The sequence below is a fragment of the Pseudopipra pipra genome, chromosome 24, assembly GCF_036250125.1.
Source record: "Pseudopipra pipra isolate bDixPip1 chromosome 24, bDixPip1.hap1, whole genome shotgun sequence".
Lineage (NCBI taxonomy): Eukaryota > Metazoa > Chordata > Aves > Passeriformes > Pipridae > Pseudopipra > Pseudopipra pipra.
Window position 1 is genome coordinate 2,016,548 of NC_087572.1, and position 26,649 is coordinate 2,043,196.

The following is a 26,649-nucleotide window of genomic DNA, read 5'->3' on the forward strand; positions in this document are numbered from 1 at the left end:
GCTGGGGCAGAGTTAATTTTCTTCCCGGTGGCTGCTCTGGGGCTGAGTTTGGGATTTGTGCTGACGATACAGAGATGTTTTGTTGTTGCTGAGCAGAGCTCACACACAGCCAGGGCCTTTCCTGCTCCTTGCACTGCCACTCTGGCATGGGACTGGGGAAACTGGGAGGGCACACAGCCAGGACACTGACCCAGCTGACCAGAGGGATATTCCAGACCACATGACATCATAAGTTCCCAAAGCTGCACAGCGTGAAGGCACGGAATTCCATGTGATTGGAAACAGTCCCTTTCCCAGAGCATCAGCTGAGTGAGTGCAGGTAGTGACATTAATGACCAGCTGGAGGGGCTTTCTGGGATCCCTGGGAACTGGGAATCCTCTGTGCCCTGTCATGCCAGTATCAGGGAAGCAGAGTTAATACCCTGCTCCAGCCTCGGGGTGTTCCCTGCTCCGGGTTTAAGCTGTGGGAAGTTCAAACTCAGGTGCCTGAGCAGGGATGTTTTCCAGCCTAGGCTGCATTTGAGCAGACAGCTGCTCCCAGGAACGTTGGCTCTTTGCTGCCTTCAATGCCTGGGTTTGTTGCCTGTGTTTGTCACACAGCACAAAGAGCCCTTTGTGCCTCTGGCTTGGTGGGAGAGCGGCGGAGTCGACCGGGATTGGGAGGCCAAAATGCTCATTGTACACTTGGCATGAAGTTGCCACGGCTAATCTGTTTATCCACAGCAATTTCCTTTGGTCTCTGCTTTCATGAAAACAGAATTAGAGGAATAAATCACTGGGCCAGGCTGGAGACAGTTTGGAGAAAAGGGGAATGTGCTCCGTGGTGGTAGGAACAGGCTCGGCTGTCGTGGGACTCCTGATTTCATAAAGTGGTGACCCTGGAGAGACTGGCAGGAACACGAGGGTGGATGTTGCAGGCACAAGCCTTAATGAGAGCTGAGCTGGGATATTTGGGGCTGGAGCTGTCTCAGGGACAACAGGGATGTGAACTCCATTTGCTTCAGTGGTGGTTCATGGAATCCTGGGATGGTTTGGGACGTGAGGGACCTTAAAGATCATCTCGTTCCAACCCCCACCACGGGCAGGGACACCTTTCACCTGCCCAGGATCTGCTTTGCCTGGTGTCTGGGAAGGAGGGAAGCACTTCCTGCAGCTGTCCCTGATGGTGAGACCCTGGGATTAGGGATGCTGGCAGAACCTCTGGCACAGCTGGTGCCACACTGCCCTGGGGGTTGGCTTTGGCCCTGCTGGAATTAATTACTCCTGAAAGGCACCGGGTTTGTCCAGGTTGGAGCTGCAGGAGATTTTGGGGATCCTTATGAGGAGAAACTGTAGGAGCTGGGCCTGGTTAGTCTGGAGAGGGCAAGGCTGAGAGGGGATCTCATGAATCCCTACAAATATCTCCTCAATCCACACAAATATCTCATCAATCCATGTAAATGTCTCACCAATCCATACAAATATCTCCAAGGGGTGTCAGAGGATGGTCCCAGACTGTTCAGTGGTGCCCAGTGACAGGACAAGGAGCAATGACCATAAACTAAAACCCAGCCAAATTCCACCTCAGCCTGAGGCAGAACTCATTCCTTTCCATGGAGGTGGCAGAGCCTGGAACAGCTGCCCAGGGAGGGCTTGGAGTGTCTGGAGACATCCCAGCCCCACCTGGACACGTCCCTGTGTCACCTACTCCTTCCCACAGCGCTGGAAGGTTTAGCGGTGGGTTAATTGGGCTCAGCCTTAAAGGGGTTTTCCAGCCTAAATCATCCTGTAAATCCAATCTTTTGTTGGACCAGGGGGTGTTTTCCAGTCGGGTGCTGGGGTGAAGCCACCACCACCACATCCCTGACGTATCCTTGTCTTCTCCACAGGGCAAGATGACTGGAATGGGAGCCGGCCCTCCCTGAAGGCCCCGCCGGCCAGGCCAGTGAAGGGGGCCTACCGAGACCACCCCTACGGACGCTACTGAAAAACACAAAACATGAGGGAGAAATCCCACTTTTGAGCAAAACAGTTGTTACTGATTCTTGTATCTCCCAGGATTCCCGTTGCTTTGCCCACACCAGACAAGTAATTGTCTAACTGTTTTTCTTCGTGGCCCCTTTTTCTCCCACTCCATCCTCACCCTGCATTTCGGCTTCTGTACGTAGTACTTTTAAAAGATGAGTTAAATAGATTTTTTTTTTTTTCTAGAGGAAGCGACTTTTAATTTTTATTTTTATTTTTTTTTTCAGTGTGTAGGTGGCTTTTTCTTTCTTTGTCGTTTAGATAAACGCAACTGTACCTTTCTTTTTTTTTTTTAAGGAAAAAAAAAAAACAAACAACAACAAAAAAAAAAACCTACAAAACCACAGTTTAAAAGTGTTAGTTTTCCAAAGTGACATGCTTTGCTTAGCAGCTATGAAATTAAGGTTTTTGTTTAAAACTTTTTAAAGTTTGTTTTAAAGGAACCCATAAAGGTTGTAGTTGCAGAATCCCAAAGTAGGCTACATTTCAAAATTCAGGGCTATTTTTAAGCATTAAAATCATAATGTAACTGTAGTAGCTGCCACCATTTCTAAAAAAAAAAAAAAAAAAAAGGAAAAAAGTAACTTCAGATGCCAAAACTTCTTTATAAGGAGATTGCTGGTGAATCTTGAAGTTTAAATTTTAATACGAAGGATCCTCCAACAAATTAAATAGCTTTTTTTTTTTTAAAGAGAATTGACCTAAAAGAAAAATTAGGTTTGTAAAATTGACTTTTCTTATGTGGATTTTGAAATCTAGCCCCCCGTGCAGTGTTGAGATATGCTTGGGAAGCAGATATTTCCAGTGTAAAGGGGTTCTTAGTTTGGTTCTAGATGAACAATTTTAAGGGAAAAAAAACAAAGCATGGCTCTAATTGCCCAGTGTTTGATAGTAGAAAGCAGAATATTCCATGGGTAGGTCTGAACTCTGTAAAATTCTCATTTTTTTATAGTGCTTGGGGCAGATAATCCAGTGCAAGTTTAAAAAAAAAAAAAAAGAAAACACACAAAGAAAAAAGAAAAAAATGTCAATATTAGCAGTCCCATCGACTTGTTCAAGTGTATCTCAGCACGAGCTTTGCATAAAAAGGGACACTGCAGCTGGGAAAAAAAAAACAAAACAACAAAATGATCAAAAATTTCACTTTGTACATAAGATAAAGTCCTAATTGGATTTGTACACTGTCCTCCCACTCTGTTCTGGAAGAGAAAATGCTACATGTGTAAGTCTGCCTAACTAGGTAGCTAAAAACGTGTCAAAATGTCTGTCGCAATTTGTCAATAAAGTTTAGTCCTTTTTTAATCAAAGTAAATGTGATGAATTGTCATTTGTTTTGGTTGAGCGATAAAAAGTAGCGATTTTTTTATTTTTATTTCCGTTCTGTTTGTTTTTAAATAAATTTAAATTAATGCTAAAGCTATAATTGTCTTTTTAAAACGATGGAGACATTCTAAAAAAAAAAAAAATGGTGGTTTTTTTTGTAATTCTCACCAAAAAAAAAAACAAAACAAAACAAATTTACCGAGCTCGTTGAATGAGCTTAAATTTAAAAAAAAAAAAAAATTATATATGTATGAAAAAGAAAAATTTGTTTTTCACCCCCTGGAAGTTGTTAAAAGCGGTTTGAGCCTGGACTGGGGCAGAAATCTGACTTGGAAAGTGTTTTATGGTTCTTTGCTGAGTTACTGATTCGGATTTCAAATGGCCTCGGAGAATATTCCGGGCTGCAGACTCCAGCTGGAGCCTGAAACCCCTGGTTTAAGTAGCATGACAAAAGGAATGCTGAAAATTCCAAGGCTTAGCTGCCACCAGGAGGAGAAGGAAGTTGCTTTCTGTAAACCCCCCCCCCCTTGGCTAAGATGATGCCCTTCCTACTTCAGGGTAGCTTTTACTTGGAAAAACCACTTAAAAAATGTATTTTTGTTGGAGAATGGTGCTGCAGCTGCTCCTTAAATCCTTCTGAGAGGGTGTGGATGTACAGAGATATATAATATAGATATATATATATTTAAAACTAAATGCTTCTTAAAGAGACATGAAAAAAAATGGATTGTGTTTCCCATCTCCCAGACAAATTTGGAACTCTTTAAGGGGAGAGAATTAAACTGCTCGGGGGTGAAAAATAAGAATATTAGGGAGCAAAACTGTGGCAGCGCATGAACGAGGGGAATACTTTAAAAAAAAAAAAAGAAAAAAAAAAAAACCACAACAAAAAACCACAAACTTGTATTTGTAGATTGTTATTAAAGTGCAAATAACCGAATTTTCAACACTGGTTTGGAGTCAGCTTTCAGGGCATAATGTGGTTGCTTGATGAAAAGATCTGCCCATTACCCCCCTTTTAAAGGAAAATTATCGCAGGAGAATCAATCAGGATGTGTAAAGCTAACATGCATCGCCCAAAAGGTAACCTAAATGTCTGATTTTAACAGCACATTTCTCTTTTCCATAAACCCGTGACGTAAACTTTTTTTATCCAGCCAAGCCTTGAGATGTTTTAATTTTAATGTAATTAAAAAAAAAAAAAAAGGCAACTCGCAAAAAAAAAAAAAAGAAAAAAATGTTTAAAATAAAAACGTTTTAAAACAACCCACTTTTTTTTTTTTTCTCTGCATAAATTAGAGATATAACTTTAATAAACGTGCCCTCGGAGGTAAAAAATAAATGCACTCCGGCGGAATGTGGGCAAAGAGGAATATTTAAATACCCAAGGATGTAAAACGAAAACGAACCTAGTTAGTTCCTGCTACTGCCAAAAAAAAAAACCAACAACAAACCCCCAAATTCCGCTCAGTTGTTTAAAAATGTAAACTTTTTAGCCTCCCTCCCCCCCCCGCCCCAGTATTGCTGTTTCCCTGTGAAACGTCCACAGCTCAGCTGAAGTTGCATGTTTTCCTTCATGTGTAATAATTGCATGTGGGAATCTTTTTTTTCTTTTTCCCTTTCTTCTTTTTTTTTTTTTTTTTGTTCTTTTTTTTTGAGGGAGGGAGGGTGGGATTTGTGCTTCCATTGAGGGGCCTCACGAAAACTGTCTTTGATTTGCAGGAGCGGAGGGTTCTCGGCGCCGGGGGTGAGGAGGAGCAGGGGCAGCGCCCACGGGGGTGAGTCTGTGTGTGTGTGTTGTGTTTTTACAGGGTGGGGGTGGCACCATCTGAGCTGTTAAAACCACATCCCCACAAATAAAAAAGGGAAAGCTGGCTGGCTCTCCCTGCCCCGATGCTCTCGCAGAGGTCACGGTGTGGAGGAGGCTCCAGAATTGTACCAGCCGGGGAGCCGGAGGGAAAGAGGTTTTCAGTGGATTTAGGGAGGGGGGAAAATGTGATGAGGTCCATCTCTTGGAGCTGCTGCTTCCTGGTGGTGTTGGGTTTCATGGAATCACAGGCTGGTTTGGGTTGGAAGGGGCCTTAAAGATCATCTGGGATTTGTCACCCGATGCTGCAGGAGCAGAGCAGCTGAAGGAATGGCTCGGTGGGAATTCCTGTGGGAGTCCATAAGGCATTAAAATTACAGGCTGCAGATTTTAAACCCAGCCAGACCTTGCTAGTTCTACACCTTCTGGCCCCCATCAGTGGGATCAAAGGGGATCTGGCTGCTGGCTGGTCAGTTTTTAAGGATTTCTGTCCGCTGGCATAGCCAGAGATCTCCATCAGGGATCCTGGGACACATCTCTTAGAATCCCAGAATGGTTTTGGTAGGAAGGGACCTTAAAGCCCATCTCATTCCACCCCCTGCCATGGGAAAGGACATCTTCCAATAGACCAGGTTGCTCCAAGCCCCGTCCAACCTGGCCTGGAACATTCTAGGGATGGGGAACAGGCCATGCTTCTCTAATAAATTGCTTTTATAAATGGATGCAAGTGGTTGCAAACGAGTGGGAGGTGATCACACATCAGTGGAGTGACCTGCTTAGGCAGCAAGGACACATTTCTCCCCCAGGGCAGCATCCCAAGGCTTTTGGGAACAGCTAAATGCTTCCTCTCAAACCCTGAGACCGCTGAAAGTCTGATCTCCATAAATAAAAGAACAAAGAAATAAACCCTTGCAGTGCTGAACAAGCCCAACGGCTTCAAAAGGCAACCTGGGCACAGGACATAAAAGGACACGAGTCTAATTTTACATGGAATTGTAAAGCTCCCAAACGAGCTTCTCTTATCTGAGGAGCATTAGGGACAAGGAAGAGGTAATGTGTGGAAATGCTGCAACAGGGAGATTACCCTGAATTCTTCCACTTGAAAATTGGATCCTGCCAGGGGGAACGATAACGTGTCTGGATTTGTGGCCTGGTTATCAAATTCATCTTCATTTACAATGTAATTGGAACATCAGTTTCTCTGGCCATGTACCAATCTTCCCCGTTTCTTTCTTAATAGGCACAGCTTTTGTATCAAGTGGAAAAGATTTGATAGAGATCATCTATTATGATGCAGGGTTTTTTTTTTTTTTACCTGTAGAAGGGGATCTTGTGACGCTGCCTCTGGAGGGATCCAGCTCGTGCCTTGCCTTTGTTGCATGTTTATGGGGAAGACTTAAATGTTGTGGCAGACTGTAAATACTAATATATTGAAATAGATGTATATGCTACAAGTATTTTGCAAACATGCCCTGGATCAGACGTTCCCTCCCTCTCACAGCACTGCTCCAGTCAGATTTTAGCCTGGAGTCTGCAAGAGCTAATTGGAGATCCCAAAATAACCCTCAGCATAGGATGTGTCTCTCAAAGATGCTCTAATTAGCCAGACATTCCGGGGGTGATGCAGGAATTTGTGAGGGATAGAGATTCCTTTGAGTCTGAGTCACCTAAATAACCTGAATAACCTTCCCTTTCCTACTGGCAGGTGGGTGTTGGAGGTGGAATTAGCTGGCTGTGACCTCACAAGTGCCAGGGATCTCTCATCTCCCAATTTTCCCAAAGGACTAATCCTCACCTTATTATTTGTAGGGTTTTGGTGAAGGCCATAAAGCAGGTGAAGGCCCTGTCGTGCCTGGCTCTGTGCAGGGGGATGTGCAGCAGCTGGGACCTCTCCTCTGGGGAAGCTTTTCCCAACAAAAACCGTTCTTGTTAAGAGATTTTGGCTCCAGGAACATCCTCCTGCTGCAGAACACGCAGCATTCCCACCTTCCCTGCCCCTTTCCCTGCGTGGTCACAGCTTCTCCAGCCTCTTGGGTATAACTACTCAGCCTGGCTGTGCCTGGAGCAGGCACAGACCCGGGTTTTACCCCCTCAGGGAGGTTGAGTGCTTTGTGGGATCCTGGACAGCCACAGGAAAGTGAAACCAAGCTGGAATTCCAGAAAAACCCCCAGCAGCTTTCCCTGGAAGGAGACTCTCATCCCCTGCCCGTTCCTCAGCCCTGGTTTCAAGTTGCTGTTTGGGTTGTTAAATAAAACAAATGGCTTTGAGCTCTGTTATATGGAAATATAGATTCATGGAATGGTTTGGGTGGGAAGGGACCTTAAAGCCCATCCAGTTCCAGCCTCTGCCATGGGCAGGGACACCTCCCACTGGACCAGATTGCTCCAACCCCTGTCCAACTTGGCCTTGGACACCTCCAAGATGGGAATTCCACACCCTCTGTGGTATTTTGTGTCTAACTCAGCCTCTCTGAAAGCACAGTGGTTTAAGCCTTTACCTCGATATGTCCCTCCAAAATCCCATCTTGGATGAGCTGGGTTTACGAGCACAGCTGGATTCCCTGTCCAGCACTTGGAGCAGATGATTCTTTTCGTACAGGACGAGCTTTTAAATTTGTATGAGAGCATCTGTCGCGAGCAGAGCCAAGAAAAACAGTTCAAGTGTGCATTTTCCCTTCCTTAACCCATCCTGCTGCTCTCCTGGAGAACACTTGGGCTGAGGGTGATTCCTGCAGCTTGGATGGACCCTCTGAGCGGCCCCAGAGGAGGAGGGACCAGCTGGGATGTGTCTGCTGGGAGCTGCAGAGGAGAACAGGCTTCCCTGGGAACGAGCACATCCGGAGCTTTTGGGGAGGAAAACGGGGCTTAGGGAAATTCTTCCTTAATTGATAAACCTGTGACATGCTGGATGAGACATTGGACACGTGTCCCGTTCATCAGCTGTGAGGGGGAGGAATTCCTGCAGGTTATCCAGGGACTCCCATCCCAGTGGAGATGTTATTCCTCATTTTCTCCCTGGGAAGCTCCGTTCTGTGAGCACAGAACACAAACCTTTGCTGTTGCTGCTCAGCTGAGCCTTCCACTGCTGCCATATGTTTTAATGGGAATGTTTGTTTCCACGCTCCTTTTGCTCCTTTTGCAAGGAGGGATGAGTCTCCGGGGAGCTGCTTTCAGAGCTGATCAAGGAGCACAGTTAAGACACTTCCCTGGGAAATAGGAACCTGCCAGATCTTGGGGAGTGTTGGAGAACACTGGAGCCTCCCTTGGATCCCACGAGAGCAGCAGCTGTGTGTTGGAACACTGAAATATAAAGTGTTTTCTGCTGAAGCTGTTACTTTTACCACTGAATTTGGAACTAGGTATGACCAAAAAGCTTCAATACGTCGTGTTGTAGTAGCAAACCTGATATATTTTAACCTGAAAATGTTTTTAACCTGATGTTGGTACGTCCTGTTACCTTTATAGTTGTTCCTGGAAGGCTCTGTTAAACCACAGATGTCTGGATACTCCTAGGTTTTGATGGCTTTGCACATTTAGGTTGGGAAGGACCTCCAAGACCATCGAGTCCAACCTGTGACCACCTCGTCACCCAGCCCAGAGCACTGAGTGCCACGTCCAGTCATTCCTTGGACACCTCCAGGGATGGGAACTCCACCACCTCCCTGGGCATCCCCTTCCAAAGCCAGTAAAGAACTAAACCCTGGGCCTGTGGAAGTCCATTAATTTCAGAGATTTTTGCCTCCAGCTGGTTCTCAGTGTTGTAAAACGCTCCATCTGTGCCGAAGCACCAACGCCCACAAGTGGAGGAGATCATTGAGGAAAAAAACGCTGCGAGCGGGTGATAAAGATGCTGAAAAGTGATCAAGGTGAATCACAGCACAAAAATAGCTTGGATGGGAGCCTGGTGAGCTCCTGCACCAATAAGTTGGATGGCAGCCTGGCAAGCTCCTCCACCGAGGAGCACTGGGGTTTCTGCTCCAGCTATTCCACGATCCTACAACTCTTGTGTTGGAAGTGATCCCTCATTCCGTGTAATAAAGTCCTGACGATGAATATTTTTTGGCTTTCAGCGGTTGTTTCACTGGTTTCGACGGGGTGTGTTTGGGGGGGGTCTGTCCCCTATGGGAGGGGGGGGGAACACACGGGTGGGCGCTGGGACCCTGCGGCGCCCTCGGCCTGGAGGGGGCGTGGCTTTGGGCGTGACCGAACGGAATGGGGGCGTATCCAAGTACTCGGTGGGCGTGTCCAAGCGGGTCGGGGGCGTGGCCAGTGGCGTTCGCGCCCCGCCGAAGCTTGTCCCGCGCCGGCCGCCGTCGCGGCCCGCCCGCCATATTGTGGCCGGCACAGGCGGAGCGGCGGCGGCGATGGGTGAGGGGGGACCGGGGAGGGGGCCCCGGGACCGGGCCGGGAGCGGGCGGGGGGAGCCCCGCCGGCAGCCGCGGGGACGGCCCGTGCGCCGGGCGGGGCGCGGCGCAGCCCCGCGGCTCGCCCCGCCCCGACCGCGCCGCGCTCAGGGGGGGCGCGGCCTCGCCCGGAGCCCCTCCAGAGCCCCGCAGCAGCCTCGGGGCGTGCTCATGGACCCCTCACCTCCCTCCGGAGTCCTTAATGCAGGTCCTGTGTGCCCCAGTAGAGGCTGCAGGGCCACCCCCGGGCTCCCTGGAGGGTCGCGGTGCTGCCCCAGCCGGACCTCCCGGGCGCTCAGAGCTCCCATCACCCCTGACTTCTCCTGTTGCTTTCCCAGAGCCCCCTTGGCCCCCTCAGCTCTTCTTTAGACCCCACTTGTACCCCCACATTTCCCTCTTACGCTCCCCCAGACCCCTTGTGTTGGCCACTGTTCTCTTGCAGTCCCCACTTGCACCCCCAGATTTCCCCCTGATAGCCCCTATTGCCCCCCCCGAGCCCCCAGTGGCCCCCTCAGCTCTTCTGCAACCCCCACTTGTGCCCCCACATTTCCTCTTCAGCCCCTATTGCTCCCCCAGGCCCCCCTTGGCCCCCACTGCTCTTCTTTAGCCCTCCTTGTGACCCCACATTTTTCCCCTGGAGCCTCTGTGGCTCCTTCCTGCCCTCCTGCAGACCCCGAACCCCCCCTGTCTGTGCCCTCACAGCCTCCACTGCTCCCTCAGAACTTCCAGGGAGCTCCCAGAGCTCCTGCACCCCCCAAAAACTGCATCCCGACGCTTCCCAGGTGTCCCACACTGTCCAGCACTAGGATTCCTGAGCTCAGCTCCAGCTTTAAAACTTTTTTAAGAACAGTCTCTAAACCCTCAGCAAGTATTTTTTACTCCAAGTGGTGCAAACTGGAAATTATCCACTACCAGGAAAAGGAATGTTCAGTAACTGGTGTGACCTGAGTTTCCTCACAGCTCAGATTTCACTTGTAAATGGGGGTTTTATCACCTTCTCCTTTCTCTGAAGTTGTGTAGGGTCTCCTGAGGTTTAAGCAGGATCCAGGGAAGGTTTAAAAACCTTGGGATTAGTGTTATGGTTTACACTGTGCCAAACATCCCTGGAAAAGCTAAATTTGGGCTGTTACCCCATTGGCCTCAGTGCCATGCAAACATAAAACAACAAATGCCCTAAAAATGGGTTCTTTTTCCCAGTTCTAAGGAGCCAAAAAGGAAAAAGCCAGTCTGTAATTCCTTGGGAAAAAAAAAAAGAAAAAGTTGTAATCTTCAATTTCAGCACAAAATTGGGCAAAGAGGACCCAGGTAATATCCTTAATCCCCAGGATCCTTTGGGGGAATTCTTGAGCATCTCTGGGTGCCTCTGATATCCCTAATTTCCTGGGTCCTTCAGGGGAATTCCTGAGCATCTCTGGGTGCCTCTGATATCCCTAATTCCCTGGATCCTTTGAGGGAATTCCTGAGCATCTCTGGGTGCCTCTGATATTCCTAATTCCCTGGGTCCTTTGGGGGAATTCTTGAGCATCTCTAGGTATCTCTAATATCCCTGATTCCCTGGATCCTTCAGGGGAATTCCTGAGCATCTCTGGGTGCCTCTGATATCCCTAATTCCCTGGATCCTTCAGGGGAATTCCTGAGCATCTCTGGGTGCCTCTGATATCCCTAAATCCCTGAATTCCTTTTGGGGAATTCTTGAGCATCTCTGGGTGCCTCTGATATCCCTAATTCCCTGGATCCTTCAGGGGAATTCCTGAGCATCTCTGGGTGCCTCTGATATCCCTAACCCCCTGAATTCCTTTTGGGGAATTCTTGAGTCTCTGCCCTGCCTGTGGCACAGGGATAACACCACAGGGATGCTGATTAAATTCCTTGTAAACTTGGGTTGGGAGAGAGGCAGGAAGAGCTCCGTGGAAGCCTCCACACACGGACTCTCCATGAATTCCCAGCACCTCAACAAGCCCTCATCCACAGCCTGGGGAAATGCAGGAGGCAAGGAACAGGGTTGGGAATCGGGTTATCCTGCCATGGCAGTGGTGGTGACGGATGAGCCTGGAATGATCAACCGTCCCTAATCAACGCTCCATCTCTGCTTGCAGTGGTGGGGCCTGGAGCGATCCCGCAGTGAGCAGCTCCCACGGCTCGGGAATGGCCGGGGGCCGGCGGGGTCCCAACAGAACCTCCTACTGCCGGAACCCGCTGTGCGAGCCCGGAGCTGCCGGCGGCTCCGCGCACTCCTCGGGCTCCTCCGTCACGGGCGTGCGCTCCCGGACCAGGTACGGGCACCCAGAGCCACGGCCAGGCTCTGCTCCCCTCTGCAGCCACCTCTGCCCTGCCATGGGTTGCACTGGGAGGGATAGAATCATAGAATCATAGAATCAATTGGGTTGGAAAAGACCTCTGAGATCATCGAGTCCAACCCTTGGTCCAAATCCAGTCCATTTACTAGATCATGGCACTCAGTGCCACGTCCAATCTGCGTTTAAAAATCTCCAGGGATGGTGAATCCACCACCTCTCTGGGCAGCCCATTCCAATGCCTGATCACTCTCTCTGTAAAGAATTTTCTCCTGATATCCAACTTAAATTTCCCCTGGCGGAGCTTAAGCCCGTGCCCCCTTGTCCTATTGCTGAGTGCCTGAGAGAAGAGACCAACCCCCACCTGGCTAGAACTTCCCTTCAGGTAGTTATAGATGGTGATGAGGTCACCTCTGAGCCTCCTCTTCTCCAGGCTAAACAACCCCAGCTCCCTCAGCCTCTCCCCATAGGACTTATGCTCCAGTCCCTTCACCAGCCTTGTTGCTCTTCTCTGGACCCGCTCCAGCACCTCAATATCCTTTCTGAACTGAGGGGCCCAGAACTGAACACAATACTCAAGGTGTGGCCTCACCAACGCAGAGTACAGGGGAAGGATCACTTCCCTGCTCCTGCTGGCCACACTATTTTTATCTTGAAGCTCATCCCGTTCCCACTCCTTCTCTGGGTGACCTGTGCCGGGGCCTCCCCACCCTCACGGGGAGCAATTTCTTCCCAGTGTCCCACCCTGATCTCCCTTCTTGCAGTTTGAAGCCGTTCATCCCTTGTCCTGTCGCCTGGGAGGGTCAGGTTGGGTAACAGGAAAGAATTCCTCACAGGAAGGGTGGTCAGGCCTTGGAAGGGACTGCCCAGGGAAGTGGGGGAGTCCCCATCCCTGGGGGTGTCCAGTCCATCCCTGGAGTGTCCAAACCATCCCTGGGGGTGTCCAGTCCATCCCTGGAGTGTCCAAACCATCCCTGGGGGTGTCCAGTCCATCTCTGGAGTGTCCAAACCATCCCTGGGAGTGTCCAAACCATCCCTGTGGTGTTCAAATCATCCCTGGGAGTGTTAAAACGAGTGGATGTGGAGCTTTGTGAGAGGGTTTGATGGGCTTGGGGGCACAAGATTGGACTTAACCATCTCAGAGAGCTTTTCCAGCCTTAAAGCCCATCCAGTCCCACCCCCTGCCATGGGCAGGGACACCTTCCCCTGTCCCAGGTTGCTCCAACCTGGCCTTGGACACTCCCAGGGATGGGCCAGCCACAGTTTCTCTGGGAAATCCATTCCAGCCCCTCCCCACCCTCCCAGGGGGGAATTTCTCCCCACTGTCCCATCTAACCCTGCCCTCTGGCAGTGGGAAGCCATTCCCCCTTGCCCTGTCACTCCATACCCTCCTGAAAAGCCCAGATTCCTTGGGGATGAGCTGGGGTGTGGGTTTGTGCATTCCCCACCTGTGATAAGGAGCTGTGTTTGCTCTCCCAGCAAACCTGGATTGCTCTGCCTGTGGCCTTGCAATGACTTGCCTGGATAACTGTACCCCTGTGATTTTCCTGGCCCAGGGCCCTCAGCAGGGAGTGTGTTTAGACAGATTTAACATTTTCTTTGCAGGGTTCATAAGGCACCTCCTGCTTATGGAGCTGTGGCTTGGCTGCTCTAGTGGGAGGTGTCCCTTCCCAGGGCAGGGGGTGGGACTGGATGGGTTTTAAGGTCCTTTCCAACCCCGGCCATTCTGTGATTCCACAGTTTAATCAATCCTGAGGAGCTGAATCTCTTTCACCTTGGGAATCTGGTCATTTCAGAGAGACATCTCCTAAGATTTCCCCCTCATTTTAGGCTGTCAGCCCTGCTGTTTTAAACCCTGGACTGATCCAGCTGCATCCCCCAGGATCAGCAGCCTTCCTGCAGCCACACCTGTGGTTTCATTTTGGGATTTTCAATGGGAGTTTGTGCTCTGCAGTTTCTTTGAAACCCACACCCAGATTCCTTCGCCTGTTGTTATTTAGAGACTGCAAATCAGGAGAGATATATCTGTTGTATCTTAATTCCCCTCGATTAAAGGATCTGTCTGGGATCCTGTGCGTGCTCACACAGGAACACACACCTCTGGCTAAACTCGTTTTTCCTCCTCAGGTGAATAGAAGGTGAAGAATGAACAAGGGCTTGTGTGTAATTGCTCTGTCTTTCATGTTCAAGCACTCTTAGATATGTAAATAGCAACCTGAGGTCTGAAAGGTTCCAATTAATTAAGGGAGTCACTGGTTGTCCCTTGAGTAGCACAGCCCAGCCCTGGGTTTGAACCTGGCTCAACACAGGGGATTTAATATCAAGTGACCTGGTGCTGTAGGCTGGCCTGGTTCCAAGTTTTGCTTTCTCTGGACAAATTCCTGCTCACATCTGCCTGCCAGAGTCATCCTGGACATCTTTGGGGTGCTGACACTTCTGTTTTGTGGCAGCCACTGATGGTTAGCTTGGGTTTCTCAGTCAGTGTTAGACCTTGTACAGCCTGGGTGGGCGGGCAGGAGGACACTGCCCTCTTCATTCCTGACTCTTGGCTTCCCTTGGCAGGAGTGGCTCAGGTACAGGCCTTTCCAGCCCCCCTTTGGCAGCACAGACAGTGGTCCCCCTGAGGCACTGTAAGATCCCAGAGCTGCCTGTGGAGAGGAGTGTCCTGTTCGAGCTCCAGCTCTTCTTCTGTCACCTCGTCGCTCTCTTTGTCCACTACATCAACATCTACAAGACAGTGTGGTGGTACCCACCCTCCCACCCTCCCTCCCACACATCACTGGTAAGCACCAGAGGACAGATGATACTCCCAGGATGTCTCTGGGGTCGTTAAACATTACATTATATATATATTTATATTTAATGTAAACTACATGTTACTCTGCAGCTCTTTACTTTGCCAAGTTTTGGGCGCTGGCTGCCTGCTTGTCATTCTCTCTCCAATCTTGGAAGAGAGTCCAAAGAGAAGAGGATAACTTGGGAGTTTCTCTGTTGAATGTGGGTTTCTGCTGCCTCATGGGAACGGGATCATTTTGGTTTTGTCTCCACAGAACTTTCACCTTATTGACTTCAACGTGCTGACGGTGACAACCATCGTCCTGGCCCGGCGGCTCATCAGTGCTATTGTGAAGGAGGTAAAGTCCCCAGGCAGATCTCAGAGCTGTTCTTTGGGGGGAATTTCAAGGCTGTGTGTCCCTTCTGCAGTTCCAAACTCCTCTGTCTTTTCCTAAAGAGCTTTGTGATACGCCCAAGTCAGAATCCCAGGCATGGTTTGGAATGGGAAGAGCAGAGAACAGAACTGAGAGCCCCAAACCACCTCTCCTGACTCTGTCCTTCTGGGATTATCTCTGAATTACTGTCTCAACTAGACTTGTAGTGATTCTGCTTCCCTCCTCCTATTTGGCTCTTTTCCTGTTCTCTCCATCACTCCACCTTTCCCCAGGGAAAGTCAGTGGGTGTCTGCTCACCGTGGAAATGTCCTGTGGTGAGCAGGGCCAGGAGGGTGGGCTGGTCACACTTTAACTGCCAGAGTTTAACAAGGAACTCAGAGCTCTCCTCCCTCCAGCCTGAGGAATGAGGCCCAGATTCCAGAGGTTTTGGAGAGTGGAGATTCCACAGAAGGCCTCCCTGTCCTGGCATCACTCAGCCTTTCCCTGGTGCTTTACTTGATTCACAGATTGAGTTTTGCTTCCTGCAGGAAGAGGGAATGAGCCTCCCCTGTGCCCAGCTCTCTCCTCTCTCCCACAGGCTTCCCAGAGTGGCAAAGTGTCCCTGCCCCGCTCCGTGTTCCTGGTGGTCACTCGGTTTGCCGTCCTCACCGGCACGGGCTGGAGCCTGTGCCGATCCATCATCCACCTCTTCAGAACCTACTCCTTCCTCAACCTCCTGTTCCTGTGCTACCCGTGAGTACCCCTGTGTCAGGGAGGGGGATCCCTCATGGGCACTGCAGGGGGTGTTGAGGTGAAGCCTCACTAAGTGCTCAGTTACCTGGTCACCTTTTTGCTGTGTCACATTCCGTGCTGGCAGGGCAGGTCTTTGACATCTGCCTGTGTCTCAGCTTTATGTGAGCACCAATCCTTAGGTTGCTCGTGTCCTCTGAGAAGGGAGTGTGTGCTTTTCCCATAGTGTTCAAAAAATTCGTGGCTTCAGTTTCCTTTGGCTCCAGGTGGAGGGAATCAAACAGCTTCCCTGCTTCGTGTTAACTGATAAAAGGGAGCTGGTTTTGCTTCCAGTCGTGTATGGAAAATAGCTCCTTTCTCCCTGAGAAATGAAGGAGGAAGCATCCATAAAGATCTGAGACTTGAGATCAGTGGTGAAGCTCTTTTCAGGAGTTTCTATAGGTATTAGAGGCCATTTAGAATCACAGAATGATGGAATGGTTTGGGTTGGAAGGGACATTAAAGATCATCCTGTTCCACCCCCTGCCACGGGCAGGGACACCTTCCACCAGCCCAGGTTGCTCCAGCCTGGCCTTGGACACTTCCAGGCGTGGAGCAACCACAGGGAACCTCCTCCTGGCTTTGGGAAGGGGCTGTGCTGCAGCAAACCCTCAGGACTAACAGCCCTTCCACCCTGTGCTGCTCCAGGTTCGGGATGTACATTCCCTTCCTCCAGCTGAACTGTGACCTGCGCAAGGCGGGGCTGTTTGCCCAGGTGGCCAACATCGGCCCCAGGGACACGGGCGAGGTGGGGGCCCGGGGCAGGGACTACCTGACGGTGCTCAAGGAGACGTGGAAGCAGCACACGCGGCAGATGTACGGCATGGAGGCCATGCCCACCCACGCCTGCTGCCTCTCCCCGGACCTCATCCGCAACGAGGTGGAGTACCTCAAAATGGACTTCAACTGGCGCATGAAGGAGGTGCTGGTGAGCTCCATGCTCAGTGCCTACTACGTGGCCTTCGTGCCCGTCTGGTTTGTGAAGGTGAGAGAGGGCTGGGGCTGGCTGGGAGGTGGGGCACTGGGCCGTGGTGGCAGCATGGAGGGGGACGTTGTTGAATCCCTAAGGTGTGGTACTAATGTTATATTCCTGATCTGTGAATGAGACAAATGTCTCCTCGTAACTCATCCCCCAGGGAGGTCTGTCCCCTGGTGCTCCCACCCGCTGTCAGCTGAGCACGGGGAGCATCAGGAGCCATCCCCCTGTTTTTGGTGCTGGCACAGCAGTTCTGCATCAGCCATCCTATGTGGTTGCTTCTTTCCAAGCAGGATTAACAGCTGCATGCAGCTGCCTCCTTCTACCTGCCTGAGTGCTTTGTGTTCTGATGGCTCTGGCAGGTGGGGCTGTGCAGACACGTTGTCACACCAATGCCCAAACATGCCACACGTTCCTGTCCCCCCACAGAACACTCAGTACTACGACAAACGCTGGTCCTGTGAGCTCTTCCTGCTGGTTTCCATCAGCACCTCCGTGATCCTGATGCAGTACCTGCTCCCTGCCCGCTACTGTGACCTGCTCCACAAGGCTGCAGCACACCTGGGCTGCTGGCAGAAGGTGGATCCAGCCCTCTGCTCCAACGTGCTGCAGCATCAGTAAGGAATTCTCTCCTGGGGTTAGGGCTGGGTTTTCCCTGAGAGGGCTGGACAGGGAGCTCAGCCTTAAAATAAAAAACGAGGGAGAAAACTGAGAGCGGAGTTGTGGGCTGACACCTCCAACAGCACAGACACTCTGTGCACTGCCCACTGCCAAGCTCAGCCAGCAGAGCTGATTTTTGGCAAGGTTCCTGCTGCTCCTGGCCACGGGTACCTGCCAGTTGTCACCACCGTGGTGACACACCCGGACGGGCCAACCTGCCCGTGCTCCCCGTGGGCAGGGGGAAGGCAGCAGCCCCTGTTCCCACGTGCAGGCAGCACTGAGGGCTCCCTGTTCCCTGCAGGTGGACTGAGGAGTGCATGTGGCCGCAGGGGGTGTTGGTGAAGCACAGCAAGAACGTGTACAAGGCCGTGGGGCACTACAACGTGGCCGTGCCCTCCGACGTCTCGCACTTCAGGTTCCACGTAAGGTCACGTCTCCTTCCTGGGAAACAGAGGGGTAGCACCCGGGCAGGGCCATGGTCCTCGTGTCCTGGACACCTGGGGCTGCCAGAGGGTGGCTTTCCAAGTGCCCAGGGTGGGAAGTTACTTATCCCTGTGGATAATCCCAGAGGAATCCCACCCAGAACCCACCCCAGAGGTTCTGCCTCTCGCTCGGTTGCCTCACTGTTCTTTCTCACAGTTCTTTTTCAGCAAACCACTGAGGATCCTCAACATCCTGATCCTGCTGGAAGGGGCCGTCATCTTCTACCAGCTTTACTCGCTGATTTCTTCGGAGAAGTGGCACCAGACCATCTCCCTGGCTCTGATCCTCTTCAGCAATTACTACGCCTTCTTCAAGCTGCTGCGTGACCGTCTGGTGCTGGGCAAAGCCTACTCATATGCTGCCAGCAGGGACTCAGAGCAGAAGTTAAATTAAAACAATTGCACTGATGCTGAGCTTGTTACAGAACAAACAAAACAAGAAACCCTCAGAGCTTTGTATTTTTGTTACCACTGCTTTTTTTTTTTTTTCTTTGATAACTGATGTAATTAAAAGGAAAAAAAAAAAACATATTTTTTTACTCCCAACAAGTTGTTTGTGCGTTTGTTGTTCGGTTAAATAATCCCTCCCACGCGGCACACGCCCCCCTCCGAGAAGGGCGCGGGGCGGGGTGGGACCCCCGGGCCGGGGGGGGGGAGGAGGAGGAGCGGGAGGACGGGGAGGGAGAGGGAGAGGAGGAAGGGGCGCAGCTCGTTCCCCGGGTGTCCCGGCCCTATGGGGGGGGGGGTCCCGGGCTCCCTCCTGCCCGTGGGGGGGTCCCGAGGGGGTCCCGGGAGATCCCGGGGGGGGTCCCGGGTCCGGCCTTTGTTCCGGCGGGGCCCCGCCGCCGCCAGGGGGCGCCCGGAGCGCGCGCTCCCGATCCTGATCCCGATCCCGATCCTGATCCCGGTGCCGATCCTGATCCCGATCCCGATCCCGATCCTGATCCCGGTGCCGATCTCAGTCCCGATCCCGCTCCCAGCCTCGGTCCCGGTCCCGCTTCCGATCCCGATATCTCTCCCGATCCCAATATCCTCCCCGATCCTGATCCATGTGCCGGTCCCGGTGCCGATCCCGGTCCTGATCCCCGTCTCAATCCCGGTCCCGCTCCCGGTCCAGCCCCGCCGCCCCGGGGGAGATTATTGGCGACTGAAATCGGAGATCGAGCCCCGGAGCGGGTCGCGGGGAACCGGGAGCGGCATCGGGAGCAGGACAAGGGCCGGGAGCGGCAGCAGCATCGCCCGGGGCACCGGCGGGGCGGGTTCGGTGCCCGGCAGAGCCCCGAGGGGCGGCGGGGACACGGCGGGGACACGGCGGGGCAAAGGGCACCCTTTGTGAGCGCTGCCGTCAGCGGGCGAAGGGCGAGGAAGAGGAAGGAGCCGCGGGAATACCGAGGGCTGGGGGGGGGGAGCCGGATGCGACCGAGCCCCCCGGGACTGTGCCCTCCCTCCCTCCCAGCCCACACCGGGACCCGCACGGATCCGGGATCCCCCCACGCCCGCGGACACCGAGGGGCTTCGCTGCCTGGGGCGGCTGCAGGAGCCCCCCGACCCCCCCGGAAGGTCCCCTGGGGTCGGAGGGCACGGAGAGGCCCCCCCAACCTGTCCCTGGCTCCCGTGTGACCCCACCAGGACCAAATCCAATCTCCGGACGGGGTTTCCATAGGGATGGGGTGGGGGGTGATGATGTCGGGGCGCCAAGGGCGGGTGTGCCGGTGCCCCGGCCCCCTCCCCAGCACGGCGGGAGGAAACGGCCGTGTCCAGCCTTTCCCGAGGATGAGGATTTCCTTCCTCCCATTGAGCAGGGACCCTGGGGTTAGCACGCAGCCGTGGGGCGCTCGGCCACAGGATGGGGGGGTTTGGCTGGGAATTGGGGGGCACAGACCCACCCCCCCGGCACACAGCCCTGGGAGCAGCTCCCTCAGGACCTCCTGTTCCTCCCCCTGCCCGGCCAGGACCCCAGGGATGAAGGAGATGGATTTGGGTGGGCACAGGATGGAGACGTGCAGCCATTTCCTTCTCCCCTTCCCTTTTTCCCAGCCTGAGTGCGCTGCGGATATTCTGGGGGCAAGAAGAAGCTGGACAGGGAGCTTACTGGCTTCCCAGAAATGCTCTTCCTGCAGCTGGGAAAGGCTGTCACTGGGAGCAGTGACACGTCTCATTTCCCTTGAACGGGGGCTTTCCCAGGGCCTCTGGAGGGGATGAGGCCCCAGGGGAGATCCCGGGTGGGAATTCCCCTGGGAGCAGCCGGGCTCTCCATGGACGTGGCTCCACTGGGGACCCAGCTGCCCTGGTGACCCTGGGGGTCCCGGACAACCCAAACAGTGTTGGCCCATGGGCTGCACCCTGGGGGTCCCGGCCTGGCCAGGCTCCATCTGCTGCCCTCCCCACGCCCGCTAATCCCGGGATTAGCAGCCAGATGCCAGGCACAGGTTTGCTGCAGGTAACGAGGAACCCCCGAGAGGAGGTGACGGACATCAAAGTGCAGGCAATTATGGATAATCTCACCCGAGTGTCCCCCCAGCGGGGCAGGCATCGTGGTGTGGGCCCCGAGCCAGGAGGGACAGGGAGCCTGCTGGGGACACGTCCCAGGGTGCCCCCAGGAGTGGGACCCCAGGACAACGGCCGTGCTGGAGCAAAAATCCAGGCAGAAATGCTCTCCATGGGTTTGGCACTGCTGGGGATGTGGCTGAGCCCTCCCTATTCACACCCGAAATGGGGATAAACTTCGGCCTCCTACAGCCCGCCGGGAATCCCCTCACTGCTTCCCACTGCTTCCCAGCGGATGCAGCTGATGGGAAGTGGCTGTTTTCCCCGCAAAGCCCATCCCAGCATTCCTGAGAGGCCACGTCTCCCACCCTATCCCTGTTCCTTTGACCTGCAGTCAGTCAGCTCCTGGCTGCTCCCACCCCAGCTTGGCACAGATGGAGGACGGACACTGTCCATTGCTGGGTCCCGGATTTCTGGGTGATCCTGAAGCTCAACCCCCTCACTGGGGACCTGACAGACACTTCCCAGCATCTCCTCATCCCCCCAGAAATCCCAGAGCCCGTCCCTGGCTGGTTCACAGCCAAATCCAGCATCCAGCAGCAGCTGAGGTGGGAATTGGGATGGGGGAGGGTGGGACAGGAGCACCCCACCAAGCCAAAGGTGATCCCACCTGGGCTGTGCCATCCTGTATCCGGAGACCGGTAGCTTTAATTCTTCCTTAATAAATATTTTTGACATTAACAAAGCCAAATCCCAAAAGTGGCTAATCAAGGATTTGTTTACCCACCATCACCTCACACCGTGGCAGGCTGTGAGCGAGATCAAGAGGGGAAGAACATCAGAGGGGTGGTGGGAGCTGCTTCCCTGTGCCCATCCCACCAGCATCGCTGCTCCCCCAGGGCTGGGAGCTGGGGACCCCCGAGTGGGACCCCAGACCCTGCTCTCCTCCAGACCCAGAGCTGTGGGGTCTCCATGGGGGCACCCAAACCCAGGAGATGCTGAGCTGAGCCAAGCCAAGCCTAGATGAGCTGAGCCGAGCTGAGCTGAGCCGGCCACCACTGCCTGACCTTGCCCAGGGCTCACCTGGCCAAAACCGGGGCAGGACACAGCCCACGAGGCCCCGTCCTGCCATAATTGGGAGCCCTGATTAGCATATGCGCATCCTCATTAGCAATTACACACATGTCCTCATTTCCTCCTCCAAACAAGTCCACGATGGGGACCCGGGAGCTGGAGCAAACACGGGGCGGTGGGGCGGACCCTGAGCCACCCCCCCACCCTCCGCCATCGCCTGAGACCACCAAACTCATCGCACTTGTGCCCGGGAGCAGAGGCACCACCCCCAGCAGCCCGGGCCCCGCCGCGGCGCCGGGAGCGGCTCCCGCGGGGAGCAGATGGTGACTCCGAGTGCGGGGGCCAGATGGACCCTCCCGCCGTCCCCCCTCCGCTTCCGCTGCCATTTTACCCGGCAGCTCCAACCGCCGCTATAAATATTTAACAGCTCCATCCCCTGCTCCGCCGCCGAGCGCGGAGCAGCTCCCGGCGCTCCACCCCTGCGCTGGGAGACACTGGGATGAGACCCCCGGCATGGTGGGCGCAGCGGGGGCGCGGCCCCTCCAGCGGCATCGCTCCGGGCCTGAGCTAAATGTTCCCAGTGATCTGGGCTGGGGATGCTCGAGGACTCAGAGGTGCTGAGTGGAGACCTTGGGGAGTGTTGGGATGTTTCCCAAGAGCTGGGACGAGGGGAGAGCTTGGGAAGGTCGCCCACCTCCCAGGTGGGTGTCAGGCTGGGCGTTGTGTAGGCTGAGCTCCCCAAACCCTCACGGAGCTCCAAAGGAACGTAAGTCCCCCTCCAAACCCACCCCTACGCCCCTGGGGGTCCTGGATCCTTGGTCAGACCCCAGCCAGGAGCTCTGTGAGTGGCAGCACCGCCTCTGCCACCACCGGAAGGGGGTCCTGCACCCCGAGTTTGGGATCTCCCACCCTGCAGCACGAGGCTGCGAGTCCCGACGTGTGGCTGCTGCAGGACAGGCCGGGACCTGCAGCCCCTGGAGCGTCGAGAGGCGTTTGCAGCCCGCGGCTCTCCCGGGAACTGCCGAGTTTCGGTCCCACTGCAGGCACAGCCGGGCCCCGTTTCACTGCCCCCACACGTGCACCGGGACAGCCCCTGGCCGGGGCCAGGCTTCCTCCCTCGAGCCTTCCCGCCGCTCTTCCGCCGGCCCCGGGGCCGGGGCTGCCTTCCTGCCCCGCTGCTGTCCCGCTTCCTGCCCCGCGGCGCTGCCTCCTCCGCACGGAGCGTTCCCGGCCGTGCCAGCACCATCCATCCGCTTTCCTGAGCCTGGGACGGGGTGACCTGGCCTTGGCGCAGTGTCCCCAAGACCCTGTGCCTTCCTCGTGGCTCCGATGCCCAGGATCCATGTGGGACCCGGTCCTGGCGCTGCCGTCGGGGAATTCCAGGGGTCCCTGTTCCACCAGCCCTTCCCTTCCAGCCCAGCGATAACGGCATCGAGCGGAGCCAACCTCCCGCCGGGCTCGCCCCAGGGAGTGGCAATTCCCTGATTCCAATCACTTTTGGGGATCTACCGCTGACCTAGTTTATAATCCACCGCTCAGGGCGGCAGGGATCGCACGCAGGGCACTGGGAATGAGCTTTCTGGGAGCACCCACAGCCCCCAGGGCAAAGCCCCTCCCCTGGGTTTTGGGGAGCTGAGGGTCCCGCGGGCGGCTCGGCGGGGCCGGTCCCGGCTCTGTGCCGTGCTGAGGTCAGGACATTCCCACGCTGAGCCCAAGGGTGTCCCCCAAACCGGTCGGACGTGCCGTGACTCAGCCCCGGGTGCCAGCAGGCAGCGGCAGGATGGGGCCTGCGCGGGGCCTCTGCTTCCCAGGCAGCCCTGAGCAAACAGGGAAGTGAAAAATTTCCTTTTCCTTCCTCCTGCGGAGCTGGGTGTCACCGCGCCGGGGTGACCTACCCCTGCACCCCGCTCCCTAAAGCAACCCCCCATCCCTCCCCCTCTCCCAGCCAGGACTGGGAAGGGCTCCTTATCTCCCTTCCCGGCTGATGCAAGGTTTGCTCATCCTGCTGCTCCCCAAGGCCACGCTGCTGATGGTGTCACCTCCGCTGGAGGGTTCAGCTCTCCACGGTCTTTCCATATGTTTCACCCCCTGGCATCACCCCACAGCTGAGACCACCAGGGTTTTCCCTGCTGGCCCTGGGGTCTGGGGGTTTAATGCCCTCTGGGTGTTGGAAGCAGGCTGCCAGCCCTCTGCTCCAGCCAGGAATAAGTGGATTAGGAACCAATCTCGTTATCGCTGCTGGCAGCCTCACAAGGGCTGTGGGGTGGGGACAGGGATGGGGACACTCCTGGTCGGGGGGGACCAGGGGTGGCCAGTGCCCAGTGTGGGGTGGAACGTGGCCATGATGCATCAACAGCCAGGGCTCCTTGGCTGCCTGCTGCTCCCAGGGATGCGGCATCCGGGCTCTAATGAGGCAGGACGGTTAATTAGTCAGTGTCAATTTATGTTAATCAGTCGGAGGAGTCGAGAGACTGATTGCTCTGCCACCTGGCTGGCACTGGGGCACGAAGGGCCCGGCTGGGGGGGCACGTGTGTACAGGGACAGAGGTGTGACTGCTTGTGTGTGTGTGTGTGTGTGTGTGTGTGTGTGCAGGGACAGAGGTGTGACTGCTTGTGTGTGCAGGGACAGAGGTGTGACCATGTGTGTGCAGGGACAGAGGTGTGACCATGTGTGTGTGTGCAGGGACAGGGGCTCAGCCGTGGGCAGCACTGGGAGGAGCGTGTGCAGCTTCCTGTGGGTCATCACACTCTGCCTCGCCTTCACTGCCCCGTGAGTCAGGGTTGAGACCCCGAGGAAGCCGCAGGGATTTCCAGAAGGGCTTGGAAAAAAACTCCCCACGGTGATTTCCTCCCTCCCTCTGAGGCACAACGCGGCTGGTCGGGGTGATGGAGCCGTGTGGGCAGCAGCGAGGCCGAGGAGCTCCCGGTGACTGGAGCAGGGCTGCGAGGAGGGAAGAGGATGGGAAACATGGATCCAGCCAAGGAATGAGTCCCTCTCCGAGCTGTGGAGCCGAGCAGGGATGGAGCAGCTCCATGATTTACTCAATCCAGGCTAACGGCATCACAGCTTGGGCTGCTGTTGGCTCCTGGGGTTTGTTTCTTCTTCTTCCAACAGGATTGTGACACAAAAACAAAGGCAAACCCTTAATCCTGCAAATCCTCTGCTGCTCCTGCCGAAGGCCAGGGGTGCCTGTCCCCCCTGCCGTGGGATTCTGGGGTCGGACACTGCCCCGAGGCTGCCCGGGGGCCGCTCAACTCCAGCCCAGAGCAGCTAAAAATAGTGCTGTGTCTTCACGGAGGTGTTGCAGCCGCAATCAGCCATGCAAAGGAGCCCGAAATTCAATCAGCCGCATGTGACAGAATCCCTTAACCCCTTCCAGGGCGGTGGGGACGTGTCCCCTCCCCCGCGGTCACCGGCACGAGGGCCACACCAGGGGCAGGGCCACGCGTGTCCCGCTGGGGCCGCGGGGTGCTCAGGGCACGGGGAGCGGGGTCTGTGTCCCCGTGGAGGGGCTGAGCCGCCGTCCCCCCGCCACCCCAACCCCCCCCCCGGCTCGCTGCCATCTGCTCCGGGTGTATTAAAGGCGTGGAGGAGCTGGAGAGAAACGAGGTCAGGGCTGTGCTGGCAGTGACGGGGTGAGCCTGTGCCCACGGGACCCCCCTTCCCAGCCCGTGCCTCCAGTGGGACACCGCTGTGGCACTGGGCGGAGCAGGGAGGACTCTTTGGGATGTCCTTGGACTCCAACGGGAGCCTGGAGCGAGCCCTGACTGCGGCAGCGGGCTCCTGGCTGACATTCCAGGTGGACTTCGCTCCGCCGTGGCGTTCCCACATCCGGGTGGCACCGGCACAGATGGGCTGCACCACGCCCGGGCACCTCCCGGGATCCCTGCCCGTGCCACCCCTTGCCAGGGCTGGGGATGTACCGGGCGCCAAAGAGCACCAGCCCCCCAAATCCGGGCGGCGAGTGCAGTGGGTACCCCCGGGGGGGCTCCCCGAGGCTCCCCCTGCCCCGCCCGGTGCCAAACCGTGCCCCCGCCCGGTGCATGTGCGAGTCCCGCGGCAGCCGCCTGCATTTCATGCATTTTTAAGAAGAAGAAGGTTAGTGGGTCACTCCAGCGCCCGAGGCTTTTCTCCAGCTGAGCTGCTTTGCTGCCAAACCCAGCCGGGCTGGCGGCGAGGGGGCTGGGGCGGGCGGTGGGGTGGGCAGGTGGGCAGCACCAGCCTGGCATCGTGGCACCGATGGCACCGGTGCAGCCGCGCGGTGCCGCGATGTCCCTTCTGCCCCCGCCACTCCCGTCCGGAGGGAAGGAGCGGGATGCGACCGGAGCGGTGCCCATCCTGCTCCCGGCGGGCTGGGGGCCGGGATGCGGCCCCCCCACGGCGCTGCCACGTGCTGGGATTCAGTCCCCCGAGCCCGGCGGGGCTGGGAGGGAGCAGCGGAGAGGAAAAGCCGGCGCGGTTAAAAGTTAATGCGGAGACAAAGCGCGGCCGCACCAGTGCAAACAGCGGCGGCTTTATGGCCCCGATAACGCGGTGACGGCTCCGTCCACGCCCTGCCCGGCCCCTCCCCGAGGGCTGCAACCCCCCCTTGGCACCGGCACCCCGGGGATTGTGCGTGTCCGTGTGTCCCCGGGCATCGCTGCTGGCAATGGGGGGGATTTGGACAGGGGGAAGCCGGGTGTGGGGTGAACTCGGAGCTGGGTGAGCTCATACAGGGGTGAAGTCAGGTGTGGGGAGAGACCAGAGGTGGGGTGAAACCAGACAGGGGGTGAGGCCAGATATGAGGTGAAGCCAGATATGGGGTGAAGCCAGATATGGGTTGATCTGGGAGAAGCCAGATGTGGGATGAATTTAAACCTGGGTGAACCCAGACGTGGGGTGAAGCCAGACCTGGGTGAAGCCGGACATAGGATGAAACCAGATGTGGGTGAAGCCAGATGTGGGGTGAATCCAGATGTGGGACGAACTCAGACCTCCCTGACCCCAGACATGGAGTGAATCCAGACCTGGGAGAACCCAGATGTGCAGTGAAGACAGATGTGGGGTGAAGCCAGCGCTGGGAGAAGCCAGCCCTGGGTGCGATGGCAGCGCTGCAGCCCCGCGCCCGCATCCCCCCGCATCCCCCCGCATCCCGCCCGGCGCAGCCGTTGCCATGGCTACGGCCATGCAAGTCTGGGCGAGCTGCATCCGCCGGTGCATC

General features: G+C 55.2%; 2 protein-coding genes across 9 annotated transcripts in view; both read left to right on the forward strand.

The window, feature by feature from the left end:
• The window catches only part of KHDRBS1 (KH RNA binding domain containing, signal transduction associated 1), a 51,669-nt gene that overhangs the window by 15,582 nt on the left and 9,438 nt on the right, over positions 1 to 26,649 (forward strand). For 2 of the 7 annotated variants that reach the window (XM_064634900.1, XM_064634906.1), the window contains one exon: positions 1,869 to 3,575. In XM_064634900.1, coding sequence (XP_064490970.1) covers positions 1,869 to 1,966 — 98 coding nt within the window. In that variant the 3' untranslated portion in view covers positions 1,967 to 3,575. Of the gene's footprint in view, positions 1 to 1,868; positions 3,576 to 5,049; positions 9,190 to 26,649 lie in introns of those variants that run through there. The other 5 variants (XM_064634902.1, XM_064634903.1, XM_064634904.1 and 2 more) reach the window with 5 other exon arrangements.
• Positions 2,045 to 18,436, forward strand: TMEM39B (transmembrane protein 39B). Of its 2 annotated transcripts, XM_064634897.1 has the most exons (10): positions 2,045 to 2,067; positions 5,050 to 5,105; positions 11,634 to 11,810; positions 14,394 to 14,613; positions 14,882 to 14,965; positions 15,579 to 15,733; positions 16,418 to 16,754; positions 17,175 to 17,362; positions 17,707 to 17,827; positions 18,045 to 18,436. In XM_064634897.1, the coding sequence occupies exons 3-10, from the start codon at positions 11,683 to 11,685 to the stop codon at positions 18,279 to 18,281; spliced, it is 1,470 nt and encodes a 489-aa protein (XP_064490967.1). In that variant the 5' UTR covers positions 2,045 to 2,067; positions 5,050 to 5,105; positions 11,634 to 11,682; the 3' UTR covers positions 18,282 to 18,436. The 2 variants fall into 2 exon arrangements, with proteins under 2 accessions (XP_064490967.1, XP_064490968.1); XM_064634898.1 differs by lacking the exons at positions 2,045 to 2,067; positions 5,050 to 5,105 and adding an exon at positions 9,405 to 9,502.